General features: G+C 33.9%; 1 protein-coding gene across 5 annotated transcripts in view; it reads right to left on the bottom strand.

Moving 5' to 3' along the window:
• The window catches only part of LOC100372992 (uncharacterized), a 64,728-nt gene that overhangs the window by 17,632 nt on the left and 25,340 nt on the right, over window positions 1–21,756 (bottom strand). For all 5 annotated transcript variants that reach the window (XM_085491038.1, XM_006822289.2, XM_085491036.1 and 2 more), the window contains exon 3: window positions 20,878–20,979. In XM_085491038.1, the coding sequence (XP_085347164.1) occupies window positions 20,878–20,979 (102 nt within the window). The remainder of the gene's footprint in view (window positions 1–20,877; window positions 20,980–21,756) is intronic.

Genomic DNA, 21,756 nt, shown 5'->3' with positions numbered 1-21,756 from the left:
AACAAATTACACGAACAATAAAAAATATTTTCATTTGCCAAAGGAAGGCATAAAAAAGGATTTTGAGCTTTTACCGGTGGTAAAAACCGAGCTCTTTTCTAAATTAAGTCTCTAGGTTTCAGCATAAAAATTAATTCTGCTGTAAAAGTAGCAGTCCTTTCATCAACTACATAAAATCGATGACCATATTACCTGTAAAATGTCAATATTAGAAAAGTAATCACAATTTATGTTGTCATAAAACAGACTGTGGATGTTCAATTTTAAAAAATAATTGCACACAGTTTTTAGTTAAATATTGCCACCATCTGGAAATTGGACAAACAAGTTAATAGTACCGGAGAAACTAACATGAACAGCACAGCATACTTATTTATCAAAACAGTTGTAATTAACGTTTAAAACAAATTACACTTGTTATCAACATTCCCATCATCTAATTAATGTGTAGTCATGGCAACATCATCACTTTCAATGATGATAAATGTATTTATTCCCTGACAAGAATGACACTGGTCTTTTTACGAATAGTTTTACATGCATTTTTTCAGGTGCACATCTCCCGAAGTGTGCAGGCAATTACTGTCACATAATGGATTCAACCGAGATGCATTTTATTTGTCGAATAATTAGTTAGAACTCCATAGCCGATGGGTGTCGCTAGGGCATGTATCTATTAAATTGATGGGAAGCTAACAAAAGAAGGTTGGGAACTTGCAGACAATGGGATATTGTGTGAGCCATACACCATAAGCTCCAGGCAAATAACTAGGCATTGTTGCACAACTCACAGGACATCACTCCATTTAAAACATATCCAAATTAAATTACATCCTTTTGAATATGATGCTAGGGTATTAGGATAGCAAACGAATGTCATATGTAGCATCACTAGTTTGAATTAGTAAGTAAGTTTATTAAGTGGAAATTTCCTGATACATGTGATAGAATGTAGATACTAAATTCTCAACAATAACTCGTATACACACTCAAAAAACAAGGGTTGGTGTGTAATAAGTTTAGTTATCAACTCTTTGAGCAACACATTATTTTTCCTTGTTCAAATTTTCTGTGAGTTTTCACTGAATTCAATCTTAATTTTGGAACAAATATACAAAATGTGATATTATTTCTAGTTTTCGATCAAAATGCGTTCACGACATTTTGTGCGAAAAGAAGAAGACTATATATATAAAAGGAATTTTTAGGGTTGAGCATCATTTTGAAACATTTTAAGAGGGGCAGTGGTTGACTGCATGGCGTGAAGTGACATGACGTGTAGCTGGATGATTTTGTCACATTGTCTGTGTGCATTAGTTTGGGTAACGTAATGTACAGAACATGTCGACTCTGATTATTTTTTACCCTATTGTGTATTCACTGCTATATACATGTACAGGTACAACACTAATAGCAGAGGAAAAAAAATAAAACATAGAAAACATAGCTTATGATGGACTACTAATATCAAAATTTCCACAACATTGCAGATCAATAAATAAATATCAGAGACATCTGTCATCAATAGATCAACACAGTTGCCATGGTTATTTGGGAATAACATTACACCAATCAATGCCTGTTTTCTTAGAATCAATCTACCAATTTGTAAAACTGGAGAAAATTCCTCAAAATCATTTTGTCCCCACATGGGAATATATTTCCTGCTAGAGTGGGCGATTGTTGATTAGACTAGGAAATAAATAAATGGTCAATTTTCAACTCCATTCCATCCAATCAAATAATCCTAACATTACGGTACAGTTATATTAGTGAAATACAGTCAGCTGAAAGATTTTGAACACTATTAATAAAAATCTCTGAATAATGTTACCACAGTATATTTTTTTTTCCTTTCTCATTTTGTTCGACGACATGGTTTGGGGTTTGACACATTGTTAAGATAACAACTATTTACCAGTGTAATAATATTAACCATTTCACCACCACACTTTTTCACCCAAATTTTTTTGCGTTTTTGATTTATATTCTTCAATGTTTCTCGTAATGAATCCTACTTTTGAAACTAACAGACAAAATTTGAGTAATTTTGTGGTTTTTACTTAAAAAAATTGGCTATTTTTGTTTAAATTTTTTGAAGGAAAGTGCAGACTATAAAAAACATGACTATTTTGTAAATTTGTGATGAAAAAAAGGAACTGGTGGTGAAAAAATGGTAGCATATATTAACTTTGCAGCCATTCTATACTCATTCTACATCATTATAATCAAGAAAGCTGTTAATTTTTTTGTAAGTACATGTACATACACACACGTACATGGGAGAGTGTGCAATAACATACACTTCAAAATCTAACATTGTATGAATTTTATTCAGTGAATATTTATTTCAATGAAGAAAAAAAACTCTTTCTTGCCACTAACAGAGCTGTGGTTCTAAATTTCATTTTTTTCTAAAGAGTGTTACATGTGGTGTCAAAAGTGAAACATCACTGCAAGATGACGCACATTACCAGAAAACACATGTAATGTTCAACTAAATAAAAATGAGTTGGTAATGTGAGAACAGAAACGTGACTAAAATCAATCAATAGGTAGGTATAGTTCTTTAATATTCAGGAAAACCCCCCACGTTTTTATTTGTAAAGAGGAGACCTTGCACAGCGAGCAACTAATTGAATTGAATCACCACACAGACACAGTCAAATGGAGGAAATTTCGCTACCAATTCATTATGATTAAAACCAAAGACAATATCAGGTCAGCTGGTACACGTATCCACATGACAATTTTCCATTATCAATGGATGAAGCAGTCATATACTCAATTCCACAAACAAAAATTTCCAAAATGATGGGATCGAATGTAGTAGCCATTAAAAAAGTGGGCCGATAGTGTTTGAAAAACCATCCACTCAAACAAACGACACACTAAAGTAAACCTCAAACAAAATAAAGTAATCAATCACACAACATCTTTGCACTGCAACTACTTGCCCTATATGGCAACAAATAATAAAATGAAAAATGGAGGGAAAAAACGAAAAAGAAACCATATGTTAAAGCAATTACAGTCAACACTGGTATAATTATTGGAATAGAGGACGTTTCAATCAATTTGAGTGCAACGTTGATGGATTGTCTATGACTTATCCTTTCAGTTATACAGCTATCACAATGTTGTTTTCTGAGGATTATACAGGCACTTTATCATATTTTCCAGGCATTGAGATTTCAATTTGAATGTTCTCTCAAATAACAGCTACAAGGTTAACAGTGCTTGAAAGCTGTCATATTTACTCTCAGAACATTAGAGGTCGAAGTGCTAAAATACATCAATATTATACTATGTTTGATTCCCAGAAACATTACTGAAGAACAAATATATTGATTGTACGGCAGTTGTAAATATTCATGAACCTGACATGTATAATTGTTTGATTTTTGTTTCCTCAATATTTGTGATCAAGTGAAGAAGAAAAGAAGCACACCAGCGCATGAAGGTATCAACTAAAATAACCGTTCTGGCAATTGAACATTTGACTGGGGACTTCAACGACGGGGGCGTCTCTGTGACGACTATAAAATATTATCCACAACTTAACCAAATATAATTCTGATCCACCGACAAAAATATGAATTCAACTCACAAAATAGCTTATAAAAACAACATTAATCGTAATTCTAAAATGTTCCACCAAAACAGCAATATTTTAATTCCCAAATATTTAATAATTTGTTAACAAAAAAATTATTGGTATTAAATATACTCAAATCATGGCAAACATGGTAGTCATTGCAGTTACAAAATCACACAAGGGAAAGCGAAGTGACACGTCTATACAACACATCACTATCAGGCAAGTGATCTATTGTGCTTTACTAGAAATTATTATACTTAGGGATGAAACATTGTTTTCATGACAAAGATGTTCTATAACTAAGACAGATAGCGATAACTGGTGTCACAGACATACTGGTAAGATAACCATGCCTATTGTTACACACGTTTTGTTATGATGGTGACGACATTTGAGATTTTCATCTCAAAACTATTGCATACAGAGAGATAATAATATCTCGGTGTCTGCAAGTATCAAACAGGAATAAACAGAGATGGAAAACATAGATTGAATAATCTACGAATAAACACTTTCCAATCGCAGCTGCAATAGTACGAGTGTGTGATCCGGAAAAAGAAAATAATATGAAATGATGACCAACGATTCACAAGCAAATATGACACATCTAATCCTGGAGTATTTTCCAAAAATATGTTGGCAATTTTGGACTATCAGTTGAGGCTTTCAGCAGAAAATGTGTTAACAAGACTGAACAAAGTTTACAGAACCGATAGAACCGTAATCCAAAGCGCATACAGACTAATGCAGCCTGGGTAGGGTGAGCATGATTTAGACATTTTATAACCGAGCATACCTTCTAACAATATATGAATGAATTACTGAATTTAAAAATAAACGATAGTGGAATCTAGACACCTACATGATAATGCAGTTCTCGGTGTTTGTTGATGCATCCCGCATAATCCTTGGTTGTGACATCGCTCGGAACGTTGGCTTCCAGAACCTCTCGAACAGAATGCGGTTTCTCGCCGTGTTAGTAACAGTGGCAGACATTTTTAAATGAAGCCTGCTAGAATATTCATTCGTGGAAAAGCTCGGCATCGATGCTTGTTTCGTTGTAACGTGGATAATCAGAAGAAATTATTTTCACCACAGCATCACATTTCACACAACTAGCAAGCAATGTGCTAAAGTTGTATCCATCGTGACTGCAACAATGTTACTATGCACTATCATTGCGACCAGCACAAGGATAAAAAGAGATGTTGAATTTTCTATGAATACTGTTTCAATATTCTCATTATTTTCCTGTTTCTAGCAATTCATTGATTTCTAAAACACCTGTTAGTTCCCATACGGTACACTATAGGGATTAATACTTTATACATAGACTCAATTTACTGAGGACATCATTATCATAATTTATGCAAACCACATGTAAACATTAAGCCAATCAGCATCCAGGTCAATAGACAGCTAGCAGTAATTTATTCAGCTAGTTATCGATGAGGGTTTAAAATCAAACTTGCTGGTAGTGTGCAGGCATAAATCAGGCATTTTCCATTTTCATGAACAATCTTTGCTATGTACAGTAAATGGAGGGAAGGGAAGGGAATAATATTTAGGCTTTCAAGTCCCTTCAGGCTTGAAAGCCTATTGTTTTTGTTAAGTTTATTATTATTATTATTATTATTATTAGGCTTTCAAGTCCCTTCAGGCTTGAAAGCCTATTGTTTTTGTAATGTTTATTATTATTATTATTATTATTCTTCCGCCAACTTCAAACGACTTCTTCTCTGAAACGGCTGGACCGTTGTGCCTGAAAATTTGTATATACCTTCTACATGTCGTGCCATTAAAAGTGACTGAAACAGATTTTCGATTAGTCACGTGGTTCGGCCGCCATCTTGAAACTCATTAAATATGCATGTCTCTTGTATCTCAAAAACTATTGCATGTACAAACATGGAACTAATGGTATATTGAAGGCAACGGACATAAGAATTGGCCAAAATATTCGTTGACCATATATGGTCATAGAACTCATTAAATATGCATGTCTCTTATAACTCAAGCACTATTGCATGTACAAACGTGAAACTGACGCTATATTGAAGGAAATGGTCAAGAGAATGAGCCAACATATTCGTTGACCATATAAGGTCATATACCTCATTAAATATGCATACCTATAATATCTCAGGCACTATTGCACATACAGACATGGAACCATTGCTATATTGAAGGCTTTGGACAAGAGAAATCGTCAACATCTTCAATGACCATATATGGTCATATAACTCATTAAATATGCATGTCTCCAATGTCTCAAGCACCATTGCAAGTATAAACATGGTACCAATGATATATTGAAGGCAATGGACAAGAAAATTGGCCAACATATCCGTTGACCATATATGGTCATAGAACTCATTTAATATGCATGTCTCTAATATCTCAAGCGCTATTCCATGTACAAACATGGAACAAACACTATATTGAAGGCTATAGAAAAGAGAATTGGCCAACATATCCGTTGACCGTATATGGTCATAGAACTTATTAAATATGCATGTCTCCAATATCTCAAGCGCTATTCCATGTACAAACATGGAACAAACACTATATTGAAGGAAATAGAAAAGAGAATTGGTCAACATATCCGTTGACCATATATGGTCATAGAACTCATTAAATATGCATGTCTATAATATTTCAAACAGTATTGCATGTACAGACAGGGTACCAATGCTATATTGAAGGCAGTGGAAAAGAGATTTGGCCAACATATCCGTTGACCATATATGGTCATAGAACTCATTGAATATGTATATATACAATATTTCCAGCACTATTGAAGTTAGAGACATGGAAATAGCGTTATAATGAAGGCATTGGGCCAGAACATCGTGTAACCTACACGTATATACATTGCACAAATCAAATCTTCAAACTTGTTTTTCCAAATTTAATGGTGTTATGTCCCTTTTTTCTTGAAAGCCGTTAATAGCTGCTCTGCAGCTATATTTAGGCTTTCAAGTCCCTTCAGGCTTGAAAGCCTATTGTTTTTGTTATGTTTATTATTATTATTATTATTATTCTTCCGCCAACTTCAAACGACTTCTTCTCTGAAACGGCTGCACCATTTTGCCTGAAAATTTGTATATACCTTCTACATGTCATGCCATTAAAAGTGACTGAAGCAGATTTTCGATTAGTCACGTGGTTCGGCCGCCATGTTGGAACTCATTAAATATGCATGTCTCTTGTAACTCAAAAACTATTGCATGTACGAACATGGAACTAACGGTATATTAAAGGCAACGGACAAGAGAATTGGCCAAAATATTCATTGACCATATATGGTCATAGAACTCATTAAATATGCATGTCTCTTATATCTCAAGCACTATTGCATGTACAAACGTGAAACTAACGGTATATTAAAGGCAACGGACAAGAGAATTGGCCAAAATATTCGTTGTCCATATATGGTCATAGAACTCATTAAATATGCATGTCTCTTATATCTCAAGCACTATTGCATGTACAAACGTGAAACTAACGGTATATTAAAGGCAACGGACAAGAGAATTGGCCAAAATATTCGTTGTCCATATATGGTCATAGAACTCATTAAATATGCATGTCTCTTATATCTCAAGCACTATTGCATGTACAAACGTGAAACTAACGGTATATTAAAGGCAATGGACAAGAGAATTGGCCAAAATATTCGTTGACCATATATGGTCATAGAACTCATTAAATGTGCATGTCTCTTATATCTCAAGCACTATTGCATGTACAAACGTGAAACTTACGCTATATTGAAGGTAATGGTCAAGAGAATGAGGCACCATATTCGTTGACCATATAAGGTCATATACCTCATTAAATATGCATATCTATAATATCTCAGGCTCTATTGCACATACAGGCATGGAACCATTGCTATATTGAAGGCTTTGGACAAGAGAAATTGTCAACATGTTCAATGACTATATATGGTCATATAACTCATTAAATATGCATGTCTCCAATATCTCATGTACCATTGCATGTACAAACATGGAACTAACGGTATACTGAAGGCTTTGGACAAGAGAAATTGTCAACATATTCGTTGACCATATATGGTTATAGAACACATTAAATATGCATGTCTCCAATATTTCAAGCACCATTGCAAGTGTAAACATGGTACCAATGCTATATTGAAGGCACTGGGAAAGAAAATTGGCCAACATATCCGTTGACCATATATGGTCATAGAACTCATTTAATATGCATGTCTCTAATATCTCAAGCGCTATTCCATGTACAAACATGGAACAAACACTATATTGAAGGCAATAGAAAAGAGAATTGGCCAACATATCCGTTGACTATATATGGTCATAGAGCTCATTAAATATGCATATAATATCTCGAGCACTATTGAAGTTAGAGACATGGAAATAGCGCTACAATGAAGGCATTGGGCCAGAACTTCGTGTAACCTACACCTATATACATTGCACAAATCAAATCTTCAATCTTTTTTTCCCCAAATTTAATGGTGTTATGGCTCCTTTTTCTTGAAAGCCGTTAATAGCTGCTCTGCAGCTATATTTATTATTATTATTATTCTTCCGCCAACTTCAAACGACTTCTTCTCTGAAACGGCTGCACCATTTTGCCTGAAAATTTGTATATACCTTGTACATGTCATGCCAAAAAAAGTGACTGAAACAGATTTTCGATTAGTCACGTGGTTCGTCCGCCATCTTGGAACTCATTAAATATGCATGTCTCTTGTATCTCAAAAACTATTGCATGTACAAACATGGAACTAACGGTATATTGAAGGCAACGCACAAGAGAATTGGCCAAAATATTCATTGACCATATATGGTCATAGAACTCATTAAATATGCATATATATAATATCTCAGGCACTATAGCACATACAGACATGGAACCATTGCTATATTGAAGGCTTTGGACAAGAGAAATTGTCAACATTTTCAATGACCATATATGGTCATATAACTCATTAAATATGCATGTCTCCAATATCTCAAGCACTATTGCATGTACAAACATGGAACTAACGGTATACCGAAGGCAATGGTCAAGAAAATTGACCAACATATTCGTTGACCATATATGGTCATATAACTCATTAAATATGCATGTCTCCAATATCTCAAGCACCATTGCAAGTATAAACATGGTACCAATGCTATATTGAAGGCACTGGGAAAGAAAATTGGCCAAAATGTTCATTGACCATATATGGTCATAGAACTCATTAAATATGCATGTCTCTTATATCTCAAGCACTATTGCATGTACAAACGTGAAACTAACGCTATATTGAAGGTAATGGTCAAGAGAATGAGCCAACATATTCGGTGACCATATAAGGTCATATACCTCATTAAATATACATATATATAATATCTCAACACTATTGCACATACAGACATGGAACCATTGCTATATTGAAGGCTTCGGACAAGAGAAATTGACCAACATATTCGTTGACCATATATGGTCATAGAACTCATTAAATATGCATGTCTCCAATATCTCAAGCACCATTGCAAGTATAAACATGGTACCAATGCTATATTGAAGGCACTGGGAAAGAAAATTGGCCAACATATCCGTTGACCATATAAGGTCAAAGAACTCATTAGATATGCATATATATAATATCTCGAGCACTATTGAAGTTAGAGACATGGAAATAGCGCTATATGGAAGGCATTGGGCCAGAACGTCATGTAACCTACACGTATATACATTGCACAAATCAAATCTTCAAACTTTTTTTTCCAAATTTAATGGTGTTATGGCTCTTTTTTCTTGAAAGCCGTTAATAGCTGCTCTGCAGCTATATTTAGGCTTTCAAGTCCCTTCAGGCTTGAAAGCCTATTGTTTTTGTTAAGTTTATTATTATTATTATTATTATTATTATTATTATTATTATTATTATTATTATTATTCTTCCGCCAACTTCAAACAACTTCTTCTCTGAAACGGCTGGACCGTTTTGCCTGAAAATTTGTATATACCTTCTACATGTCATGCCATTAAAAGTGACTGAAACAGATTTTCGATTAGTCACGTGGTTCGGCCGCCATCTTGGAACTCATTAAATATGCATGTCTCTTGTATCTCAAAAACTATTGCATGTACAAATATGGAACTAACGGTATATTGAAGGCAACGGACAAGAGAATTGGCCAAAATATTCGTTGACCATATATGGTCATAGAACTCATTAAATATGCATGTCTCTTATATCTCAAGCACTATTGCATGTACAAACGTGAAACTGACGCTATATTGAAGGAAATGGTCAAGAGAATGAGCCAACATATTCGTTGACCATATAAGGTCATATACCTCATTAAATATGCATACCTATAATATCTCAGGGACTATTGCACATACAGACATGGAACCATTGCTATATTGAAGGCTTTGGACAAGAGAAATTGTCAACATCTTCAATGACCATATATGGTCATATAACTCATTAAATATGCATGTCTCCAATATCTCAAGCACTATTGCATGTACAAACATGGAACTAACGGTATACCGAAGGCAATGGACAAGAAAATTGACCAACATATTCGTTGACCATATATGGTCATAGAACTCATTAAATATGCATGTCTCCAATATCTCAAGCACCATTGCAAGTATAAACATGGTACCAATGATATATTGAAGGCAATGGACAAGAGAATTGGCAAACATATCCGTTGACCATATATGGTCATAGATCTCATTAAATATGCATGTCTCTAATATTTCAAGCAGTATTGCATGTACAGACAGGGTACCAACGCTATATTGAAGGCAATGGAAAGAGAATTGGCCAACATATCCGTTGACCATATATGGTCATAGAACTCATTCAATATGCATATATACAATATCTCGAGCACTATTGAAGTTAGAGACATAGAAATACCGCTATAATGAAGGCATTGGGCCAGAACGTCATGTAACCTACACGTATATACATTGCACAAATCAAATCTTCAAACTTTTTTTTCCAAATTTAATAGTGTTATGGTCCCTTTTCTTGAAAGCCGTTAATAGCTGCTCTGCAGCTATATTTATTATTATTATTATTATTATTATTCTTCCGCCAACTTCAAACGACTTCTTCTCTGAAACGGCTGGACCGTTTTGCCTGAAAATTTGTATATACCTTCTACATGTCATGCCATTAAAAGTGACTGAAACAGATTTTCGATTAGTCACGTGGTTCGGCCGCCATCTTGAAACTCATTAAATATGCATGTCTCTTGTATTTCAAAAACTATTGCATGTACCAACATGGAACTAACGGTATATTAAAGGCAACGGACAAGAGAATTGGCCAAAATATTCGTTGACCATATATGGTCATAGAACTCATTAAATATGCATGTCTCTTATATCTCAAGCACTATTGCATGTACAAACGTGAAACTAAGGCTATATTGAAGGTAATGGTCAAGAGAATGAGCCAACATATTCGTTGACCATATAAGGTCATATACCTCATTAAATATGCATATCTATAATATCTCAGGCACTATTGCACATGCAGACATGGAACAATAGCTATATTGAAGGCTTTGGACAAGAGAAATTGTCAACATGTTCCATGACCATATATGGTCATATAACTCATTAAATATGCATGTCTCCAATATCTCAAGCACTATTGCATGTATAAACATGGTACCAATGCTATATTGAAGGAACTGAGAAAGAAAATTGGCCAACATATCCGTTGACCATATATGGTCATAGAACTCATTTAATATGCATGTCTCTAATATCTCAAGCGCTATTTCATGTACAAACATGGAACTAACACTATATTGAAGGCAATAGCAAAGAGAATTGGCCAACATATTCGTTGACCATATATGGTCATATAACTCATTAAATATGCATGTCTCCAATATCTCAAGCACTGTTGCATGTATAAACATGGTACCAATGCTATATTGAAGGAACTGGGAAAGAAAATTGGCCAACATATCCGTTGACCATATATGGTCATAGAACTCATTTAATATGCATGTCTCTAATATCTGAAGCACTATTCCATGTACAAACATGGAACAAACACTATATTGAAGGAAATAGAAAAGAGAATTGGCCAACATATCCGTTGACCATATATGGTCATAGAACTCATTAAATATGCATGTCTCCAATATCTCGAGCGCTATTCCATGTACAAACATGGAACAAACACTATATTGAAGGAAATAGAAAAGAAAATTGGCCAACATATCTGTTGACCATATATGGTCATAGATCTCATTAAATATGCATGTCTCTAATATTTCAAGCAGTATTGCATGTACAGACAGGGTATCAACGCTATATTGAAGGCAATGGAAAAGAGAATTGGCCAACATATCCGTTGACCATATATGGCCATAGAACTCATTAGTTATGCATATATATAATATATCGAGCACTTTTGAGGTTAGAGACATGGAAATAGCGCTATAATGAAGGCATTGAGTCAGAACGTCGTGTAACCTACACGTATATACATTGCACAAATCAAATCTTCAAACTTTTTTTTCCAAATTTAATGGTGTTATGGCCCTTTTTTCTTGAAAGCCGTTAATAGCTGCTCTGCAGCTATATTTTTAATTGATTTTATATCATTCATTATCAAATTCATAATAATGTATGCGTAATTTTTTATATAAACTCAAGGTCACATTTCAGGGAAAATTAGATGAATATCTGGCAAATATTTCAAGACAAAATAAAGACTATTAAGTTTAATATCAGAGTTGAAACCATTTTATAAGTAATTCATCTATCAATGGCACAGTATGAACAGCGCCCTCTAAATAGTGAATTTAGGACATGCATGAACCGCGGAACAAGTTGAATTCATTGTACATGCAGTTTACTGGATTTTAATATCACAATTACCCAAATATTATTGAAAATCTTTGTAAATATTTCAGGGAATACACTGCGACTGAAAAATGTAAAGGAAGTGAATTTTAATCTTAAAGAGTGATAGTCATAGCAAGCATGTCCTGTTTGATATGCGACAAACATGATGCGAGTAAAATATATATCGTTTGTTTACACAACATTTAGGTGTATGATGTATGACAGCCGCCACACATAAGGTAGGAGTTTCATAGAGAATTTCAACAAAATTGCGTCTCCAGGGACGTTGTAAATTGTTTCAAACCGCAAATATTACATTACAGCCAATCACATTAAAGTAATAAGACAGTTTTCTGAAAATATTCCAAATAATAAATCAGATATCATCATGGTGATGTACTCAAAAACATTATATTCAATTCATGGCCCTTTATACGAGTAAATGCACATGAACAGCTTGATAAATTATTGATTAATCTTTTTGACATGGTCATCCTAGTGTCTGAGATGGCCAATCACAATCCCAAAGGAAAACTTGACAAGGCATCCTGTTTTATTTCACTACATTGCAGTCAGTCTAACAAAAAATTACAACATAGCAATCTTTGTTTGTATGCCAGTACAAGATTTTCTGATGTAATTGTATTACCATGCATGCATGTAACATGTAAAGAAAGACAAATTTTTACACTTGCCAAAAATTAATTTGGATAATTTTTTACAGAATGTTTTCGACCATGGTGTGTGAGAGTTAAAAATGTGGATTTGCTATTTTTGATGATTTTTCATCAGAATTTAAAAAAAAAAAAATTTATGATAAAAAAATAAAAATAATAAGCACTATTTTAATGGCATTTTAAAAATAGAAATAAAAAAAAACATATGCGCATTAATTTCACAGCAAGCTGATGCAGAAAACAAGACACAAGCTGTACCCACGAATACAGACCACAGATGGGTATTCCAGGTGTTCTCAGCCACGCCAGTCACCAGATTATCCGGACGGTATAAGGTTACAACTTTAATATATTGTTGTTACATGTATATTCTTCATCCTTGCTTCATTCATCAAGAGAAATTAAAAAAAGCGATTCATCATTCTTTTTTTTAAATTGAAATATTCCACAAAGCAAATAAATATAAAATAAAGATTTTTCTTTTTTCAATTTTAAAGTAATTATTTAGGCAGAATGAAAATTTAAAAAATTGCCACAACACGTAGAAATAATTACATGCATTATAGATGAGATTTGCTCACATTCTGATTTCATATTCAGATATGTTATCTACTACAGAAGTGAAAGAGAATGTGGCAGTAAGGAAAACAATGACAGATTTATCAAAACGCATGTGTTACGGATGAACACACTTCATCTAAATCCATTCCCGTGGGCATCTCCTTTTTCATCAGCGGCGCAGCATTCATACCGTAATCAATCAGCGATATGATGATTGTTTCGATCATCATTCAGAGAGGATGATAACAGCGATATTTTCAAAAGCAAGCAGACCTCATGGATTTATCAAAAAATAAATAATTTTGATATTTGCTAGAGGGATTCACAAAACAAATACAGTGTTGATATTAATAATTTGTAGTCGCCATTTTAAGTTATTCTTATTTCTACGGTGACAGCCGGGTAGGAAATCCTACAAGTACTAAATTCGGTGATTTTTTTTTGTTAAACATTTTTATTATTTTCAACGTTTGGTTTCAATATCAATCAATATGTACTTTTCAATTCTTTGGCCGGGCAACAGCAGTTAATTAAGAAATATCCACCCTACAACCATTGTATGTATGTTTTGCCTGAATTATGTGCACCTGTACATATAACATCCAGGGTAGCAACAAAGTACCATTTTGTTTTCCTAAACGCAGAGGTGCTATTAATACAATATGCTAGGAAAGCTGCAGATCATCAGTTGAGTAGATGTTGTCACACAAAACCCATGATTGGCAGGAAGGGGTATCAGGGCTGGTACCAAGGGGTGGGTGGGTGGTTGAACACCGAGTACTAGTATGTTGCCTACTGATTGCCGTCTTTTCACATTCGTTTTGGCCACCTGTGAAGACTTTGAGCAGACAATGTGTTAAATGTATAGGTGATTGTGTTTCCAACTGCCATAACGCAATTATGGTCACACAGCCACGTCAAAATATGCTATTTCTTGGTATATGTTTTCTGTGGCAAAATCCACTGTACATGTTTATGGTTATAGAACTTGTAATTTGCGTGGAACATTTCACATATATTTAAAAAAAAAACATACATTATGAAAAAATCTTATTGTAGTCACCTCCACCTAAATATCAAACCAATCAAAAGATAGCAAAAACAGAAATCTTGATTAAAAATCACAAAAACATATACCACAAGTAGAAAATTGTAGCTATCATCTCAGAATACATAATTCTGAAAGAAAACTGACCCCAATATGGCATAAAAAAAAAACAAATTTCATAAATAACATCCAAATAATACCTAAATAGTTAAGATTGAACACTTCACATCACATGCATTGCATTTAGTTTCTCTCTAATCTTCTTTTTCACTAAAAATATATAATCTAGACACACTATGCCAATTCACATTGTACAGTGCTACATGTAGGGGAGGATTATAACTCCACCCGGATGAAGCAAAGATATAATCGCATCAGCTCTGGGGTTGAGCTAGCGTTGGTACCAGCATCACTCTACATTTGCTGCTGTTCCACTATACTCAATAAAATGATAGATACGTGTCACATGATTCAGCGACACCAATATGTTTAACGGCTGATATTCAAATTTTATGCAAATTAACCAGGAGAGTTGTAAATAGTTTGCACAAGTAATACAATAGATGAATGACTACCAAAGAGACATGTTTAAACAATATTAGAGAGTCAAACGTGGTTTAAATGTGGATAAACTGTAATTGGTTTGTAACACTTTGCTCTGACAACAGACAGGGCTCGAAATTATGGAGGATTCATAGAGGACACCTATAACTTGTATACACCTATCACACTGGGCAATGTATAGAAAGACAGTGACATTATTTTGTTAATTTTCTAGTAGTCTCATTAAACCACACCCAGTGATTTCAACGTCAGTCAGTTTATGAAAATTCACAGTCTACATAATTAGCAAGAAGCAGATGACACAGATATGTCCAAAGCTGTGTCATCTTATTTAAGAACAAGCCATGCATGGCACAGTCCCTGTTAGTTATAAAATTTAAGATATATAGTTTTTGGAATATAAACATGTCTGGAATATGATTATGATGATTGTTTAACATTTAAACGATTGACATTTGTATCTAATCATCAAACGAGTATTGAGAGATATTGCTCTGGAAAAGCATTAATTAAAACAAAATCAGCCATTTTGAATACATGTATAATGAATATATAAAATTTGAAGATAGTCAGTCAAAGCATGTCAGAGATATGGCTTTAGAAGCCCATTCATTAAAACAAAATGGCCACTAGTCAGTCATTCTGAATCCGATCTAAAAAATAAAATAATGTGCATCAGGAACCCGTAATGTCTAATGTATATACCAAGTTTGAACAAAATCTATGTATAAATGCCAGAAATGCTTGATATTTGAAGATTTTTAGCACAAAAATGGCCACCATTCAGCAATTTTTAATACGATCGTCAAATCAATATATCTGTATATCTATGACATGATGTATAATAAATATTCAAAATTTGAACATAATCAGTCACAGCAAGTCAGAGATATGAAACTAGAACCACATTCATTAAAACAAAATGGTCGTCAGTCGGCCATTTTGAATCTTATTTGGAAAACAAAATGATGTTCATCAAGGTCCTATAATGTCTAGCGTATATACCAAGTTTGAACAAAATCCATGTTCAAACAGCCGAGAAATGCTTGATTTCGATGATTTTTTAGCACAAAAATGGCCACCATTCAGCCATTTTTAATAGGATCATCAAACCAATATATCTGTATATTTATGACATGATGTATAATGAATATATAATTTGAACATAATCAGTCAAAGCAAGTCAGAGATATGGCACTAGAACCACATTTATTAAAACAAAATAGCCGCCAGTCGGCCATTTTTAATCTTATCTCAAAACAAAATGATGTGCATCAAGGTCCTATAATGCCCAACGTATATATCAAGTTTAAAAAAAATCCATCTGTAAACAGCCGAAAAATGCTTGATTTTGATGATTTTTAGAATAAAAAAGGCCGCCATTCGGCCATCTTGAATCAGATCGTGAAAACAAATTGATGTGCATATGTATAATATCATGTATGATGTATGTGTGAAGTTTGATTGTGTTTGGTCCAGGCATTTCCAAGATGCAGGTCTGGACGCACACAAGAACGCACAGAAGCATGGAGGTCAAAACATAAGCCCCCTTTTCGGACTGCGTCTGAATGGGGACTAAAAACAAATTACCTACTTCAAATTAAGATCCCCTACTAAACATGTCAAAAATTATTTTGTAATTCAGATTCAATTTACTACTAACATGCTACAATAACAACCTATATATCATCTGAAAGCTTATATACACGTATAGACGAATACGACAGTGAATATGTCTTACAAATGTTTGTCTAAGGGCTTATATGATGGCCAATTTTGCTATTGTGAAAAATTTTATATATTTAAAAAAAACTGTTGACAAACAAGCTGCTCTGTCTGTCTGTTTAATATTTAAATTTTATGCAAATGAAATGCAAATTGCCCAACACATTTCTGATCCAATCATAATCATGTCTGTTCAATATTCAAATCTTATGCAAATCAGTCAATTTAATTGGATAGCCAAAATGAATGAGGAAACATTCATAGAAACTAAATTGAAGTCAAATTTTACATAAACCGGACATGAAATAAAAGTTGATGGCATCCCAAAACGCTATATCACAGAGTACTGAGAAGAATTAGAAACAGATTTATTCCCATTGGGAGTTTATATGTATTTATAACCAGACTTAAAACCATTTTCTTAAATCAGACAGCACTTTGGGGAAAACAAAGTAAAAGATACTACAAGGACTGAATGTCAACGTAGATCAAAATTTGATTAGCTGTGTCAAGTAATTATCCCTCAGGGCTTGCTACTTCAGTGGTGAACAATTCAAAAACTGGAATTTGTTTTTCCGACTTTTTCATTCCTGCACTCATTTTAATTCTAAACCACGCATTTGAATCAATAATAGTTTAATGGGCTCACTATCGATACACTCCGCATAAAAGACAGTTCACTTTTAAATTTTTCCAGATGGCCTGTCAAACAAAACACCACAATTTGTAAATACTTCATCTAACGAACAAAATACAATACAATTAAATGTATTAAATGCCATGATAATAACTGTATTTTCTAAATAGATTTCTATACTGGAAAACACAAGTCACATATGGCGCTAAAGAAAGCAGAAGAGATCCCACACAAATGCATTACTAACCACGAGCAGCATGAATATTTTATAAGTGACAACATCTAATGGGCTTTGCTCAATTAATTATGCAAGTATTTTTTCAAGATCCAGAATGCAAAATGAATAAAAGTGTTGATATATCTTGGATACAGTCTGAGTCAGATTGGTCTGAAAGTCACAGTTGAATGAGCTAGGTAGCAAGATGAATACTAAATACAAAGACCACGATACATGACATTAACACTGAGAATGTTAGTCATACTAAAATCAGCCAGGTTTAATTTTTCTCCAAAATATTGAATACATGTTACGTTATTATTTTTCTATACTTATTTACTGCAAGTTGTTAAGTCTCACAAATAACCGATTCTATGACGTAAGTGGGCAGATGCGTTCATAATGCTTTGATCTGTTGTCAGTCAATAACAAAACTATTGAGAATTTCGATACCATATTTGCCATTAGTAATGCATGTGCGTAAATTTGCGGCATTTCTAATGTCAAAAAAGTAATATTTTAATGATTCAATCAACAGCCAATGCAATTTTTGATTTATATGCACGTCTGTAAGGTACATGTATGCGCTTCTAATGGACATAATGCAGTACTAGTGATCAACGACTACACAGCCAAACAAAATTACCTTCCTGAAAGACTGGGCAGTAAGTATCTATATCTAACATCATTTTGGTGTCATAAGGGCTTCGTCGCTCGAGGCTGCAACTTACAAGAACGGTGTCTTCAAACACAAATTTTCATGATTGAATGTATCATTGAAGCATAAATTACATAACTCTAGCTCATTTCAGATAACGATCAGCGTCATTTATCGACAGCACGGAATTCAAATATTACAGATAAATCTTCTCAGCTTTTAATTAATGCCCTCCACTGGATCCATAAATCGATGACGACAGGATTCGCGGATCAAGAAGTTGAGATCAGTGATTAGGCAACAGTACGCAGCAAGAATACTAATAAGCTTTGACAGTTGACAGCGATGAAATCTGACATGAATACCAAATAAGATAATATGAATCATATATTCATTGAAGTGTGCATCTTTAGGATGGATGAGGCTAACGCGTGTTTGTTTTTGAATGAATCTCAATAGTATGTATTTTGATCAATTTTGAATTCACAATGCCCAAATATGGTTGAAGACAGCGCCAGCTGAAACATTCCACCGACTGCCAAAATTATTGGGAAAAAAAACCCGGCAATGTGTCGCTATGCAGAAATAACTAAGTCACTGTTTCCATAGAAAATAGTAATTATTTGATGGAAAACTAGAATCAAGAATTTCTATTTTTTTTTTTACGTATTTTTACTAGTACATGTAAGTAGCAGCTATCCATAAGAACTTGTTTGTACATTGGGAAGAAAGATAGTTGTTACACACCTGAATACTAATGCAAGCAATTAGACTACATGTTCTCTTAATGACTAAATGGACTTTATTATTGGGTCTGGGATCTACTGACCAACAAATTGCTTTGATTGGAGACGATGTGGAGCGTTCATCGACATAATGATGGGTAGTAATTGACCAAATTCCAAATGGTCATCACGGTGCAAAGAAACCAGGCATACATGTACAATGTACTTTTTGTAGGGAATACATGTACTTTCATTGAGAGCCAAGAAGAATGCTCATTTTGCACACTTCCATTTATTTCAGTTGATAAAAGCAGCCCATACTGGCGATAATGATACTGAGGAAATACAAAGTCATTGTTTCCATAGAAACAAATGAATCTGTAGGGCTTGCCTTCTCTTAAATTTTCTGTATTTTTTTTTAGAACCATCAAGGTCAGGGGTCAGGGCAATACTACATGTAATACTTAGATAATGAATTCAAACATCAACTAAGACACTTTTTAGTTGCGACTGTCAAATAAATTCAACTTTTCCGTCAATTTGAAAGCAGATTCACATTGGTAATCTACATCATAAGAAATTATTTTTCTAGAAATTTTCTTAATGACCAGCATAGAAAAATAAAACAAGAAGGCCGACACTACCACTATTCATCATACAGGTAAAAGGGCTGGTTGAGTTTTTAATATCTAGTAAAATGTGGTAGACCAAATATGCTAATGTTGTATCCATGGAATAAAAATGAAAAATTTATTTCAAACGATGTATTGATTAATTATCTTTCTGTAGGAAATGTACATTATTGATTGCGAAAACCACTTTTATTCACCAACCTGTGCAATGGACAGGGAACATTAATATTTCATTTCCAACCAATGGCAACAGGGTTGTACCAGTTATGAATGATGTACAAAAAACAGAAGAAAGGCAGACATAACAAACAAAAAGCTGTGTTCAGAAAACAGAAACACATAGATACAGTTGTAGTGGAGAGTCATGACCTGCTATTGCTCAGTAAACTGTAATCTGCTTACAACTCCATTAGTAAGTTACTTCCATGAGACAAGTACACTATAATATATGATCTAATGACCTGACAGTCTTATCACAAATGTTGTAATATATTACTGGTAAGAACAAAAGTAGAATCACTTGTCATGACAATGGCATATTATCTTGTTTTTCTTACATTCAAGTCAAATGCAAAATACAATATCTTTCATATTTTTAATGTAATTTGTAACAAATCAGTTCCATGTATTGGACAAAATGAACCACACGTTACAGTGAAAATCAAATTAATCAAGAAGATAGAGACGAACCATTGTAATACATTATTATGATTAAATATGATAATAAAGAATGTCAGTGAAAAATATGTAAAATTTATAAATATATCGGTGATCACAATAACTTATTTTAATCAACATATCAAATGATCCTCAATCATTTAATAATTTTCATTCATTCATTCATTCATTCATTCATTCATTCATTCATTCATTCATTCATTCATTCATTGTGAAATATGACGAGAATTTGTCTTCCCGGATGCCAAATTGCCATGGTTACAGTGGGATGTTTACTTACACTGGTCTGCTCTCTTCATCATCTTTCACAACTACACCTTCTTTGTCCATCAGCATCTGCCGAAAGATTGCCACCTTCTCTTTAACTTTGTCTTCCGGATATCTGATTAAATGAGAAAAAAAAACGTAATCAGTGGTTTGGAAGCACAATCGATAATGTGGTTGACCCCCTGCCAGGCTGAGTATGTCATAGACTGATAGGGAGGACCAAAACCATTTATCAAGAATAATTCACTTACATATACAACAGGAAAACCTTACTAAAATCATGCAGGTGGTTATATAAATCCTAGCAAGGTTGATGCTGGGATAGCACATCACATTGCTACGAATATTCACAATAATAGAAAGATTGTCCCACACATGGAATATGGTTTCCATGGCAAAGTGCACTATTTGTAAATTTACCATCTGCACACAAAAAATAGAGACAACAATGATGACATTAAAAGTTGGGAATTGTTGCATGTACAAAAATATTAAATTATAAAAAAAACCCATAACATATTGGGGAACCTGTGTCTTTAGTTCAATGTGAATCAATCCACGTTATTCTTAAACGCAAATCATCCATGATCTATCATAGGGAGTGAAGGGATAATACCGCAAAAGACAAACTGGGTTTACAGACGCCAGAATAGTTGCTTTGATGGTACTCTACTGATAAGCACAGCGGCGCCATGGGGGTAGACACACAGGAAATACAGATTGCAGGAAATGTCGCCTGGGGAAAATTACATTACTAAGGTTATGATGATATGGCTCTAGGAAGTTGTATCAGTTTATATGACTATGATATTTAGAAGTACAGCAAATTAATCCAGACATACAGGGTATATAGAATTGTACATGTAAACGTGACAAAAAGGTAGCATATAAC

The sequence above is a fragment of the Saccoglossus kowalevskii genome, chromosome 16 (assembly GCF_978046115.1).
Source record: "Saccoglossus kowalevskii chromosome 16, keSacKowa6.1, whole genome shotgun sequence".
Taxonomy (NCBI): Eukaryota; Metazoa; Hemichordata; class Enteropneusta; family Harrimaniidae; genus Saccoglossus; species Saccoglossus kowalevskii.
Note: the sequence above shows the minus strand (reverse complement) of the source record. Positions and strands in the feature narration are given on the sequence as shown.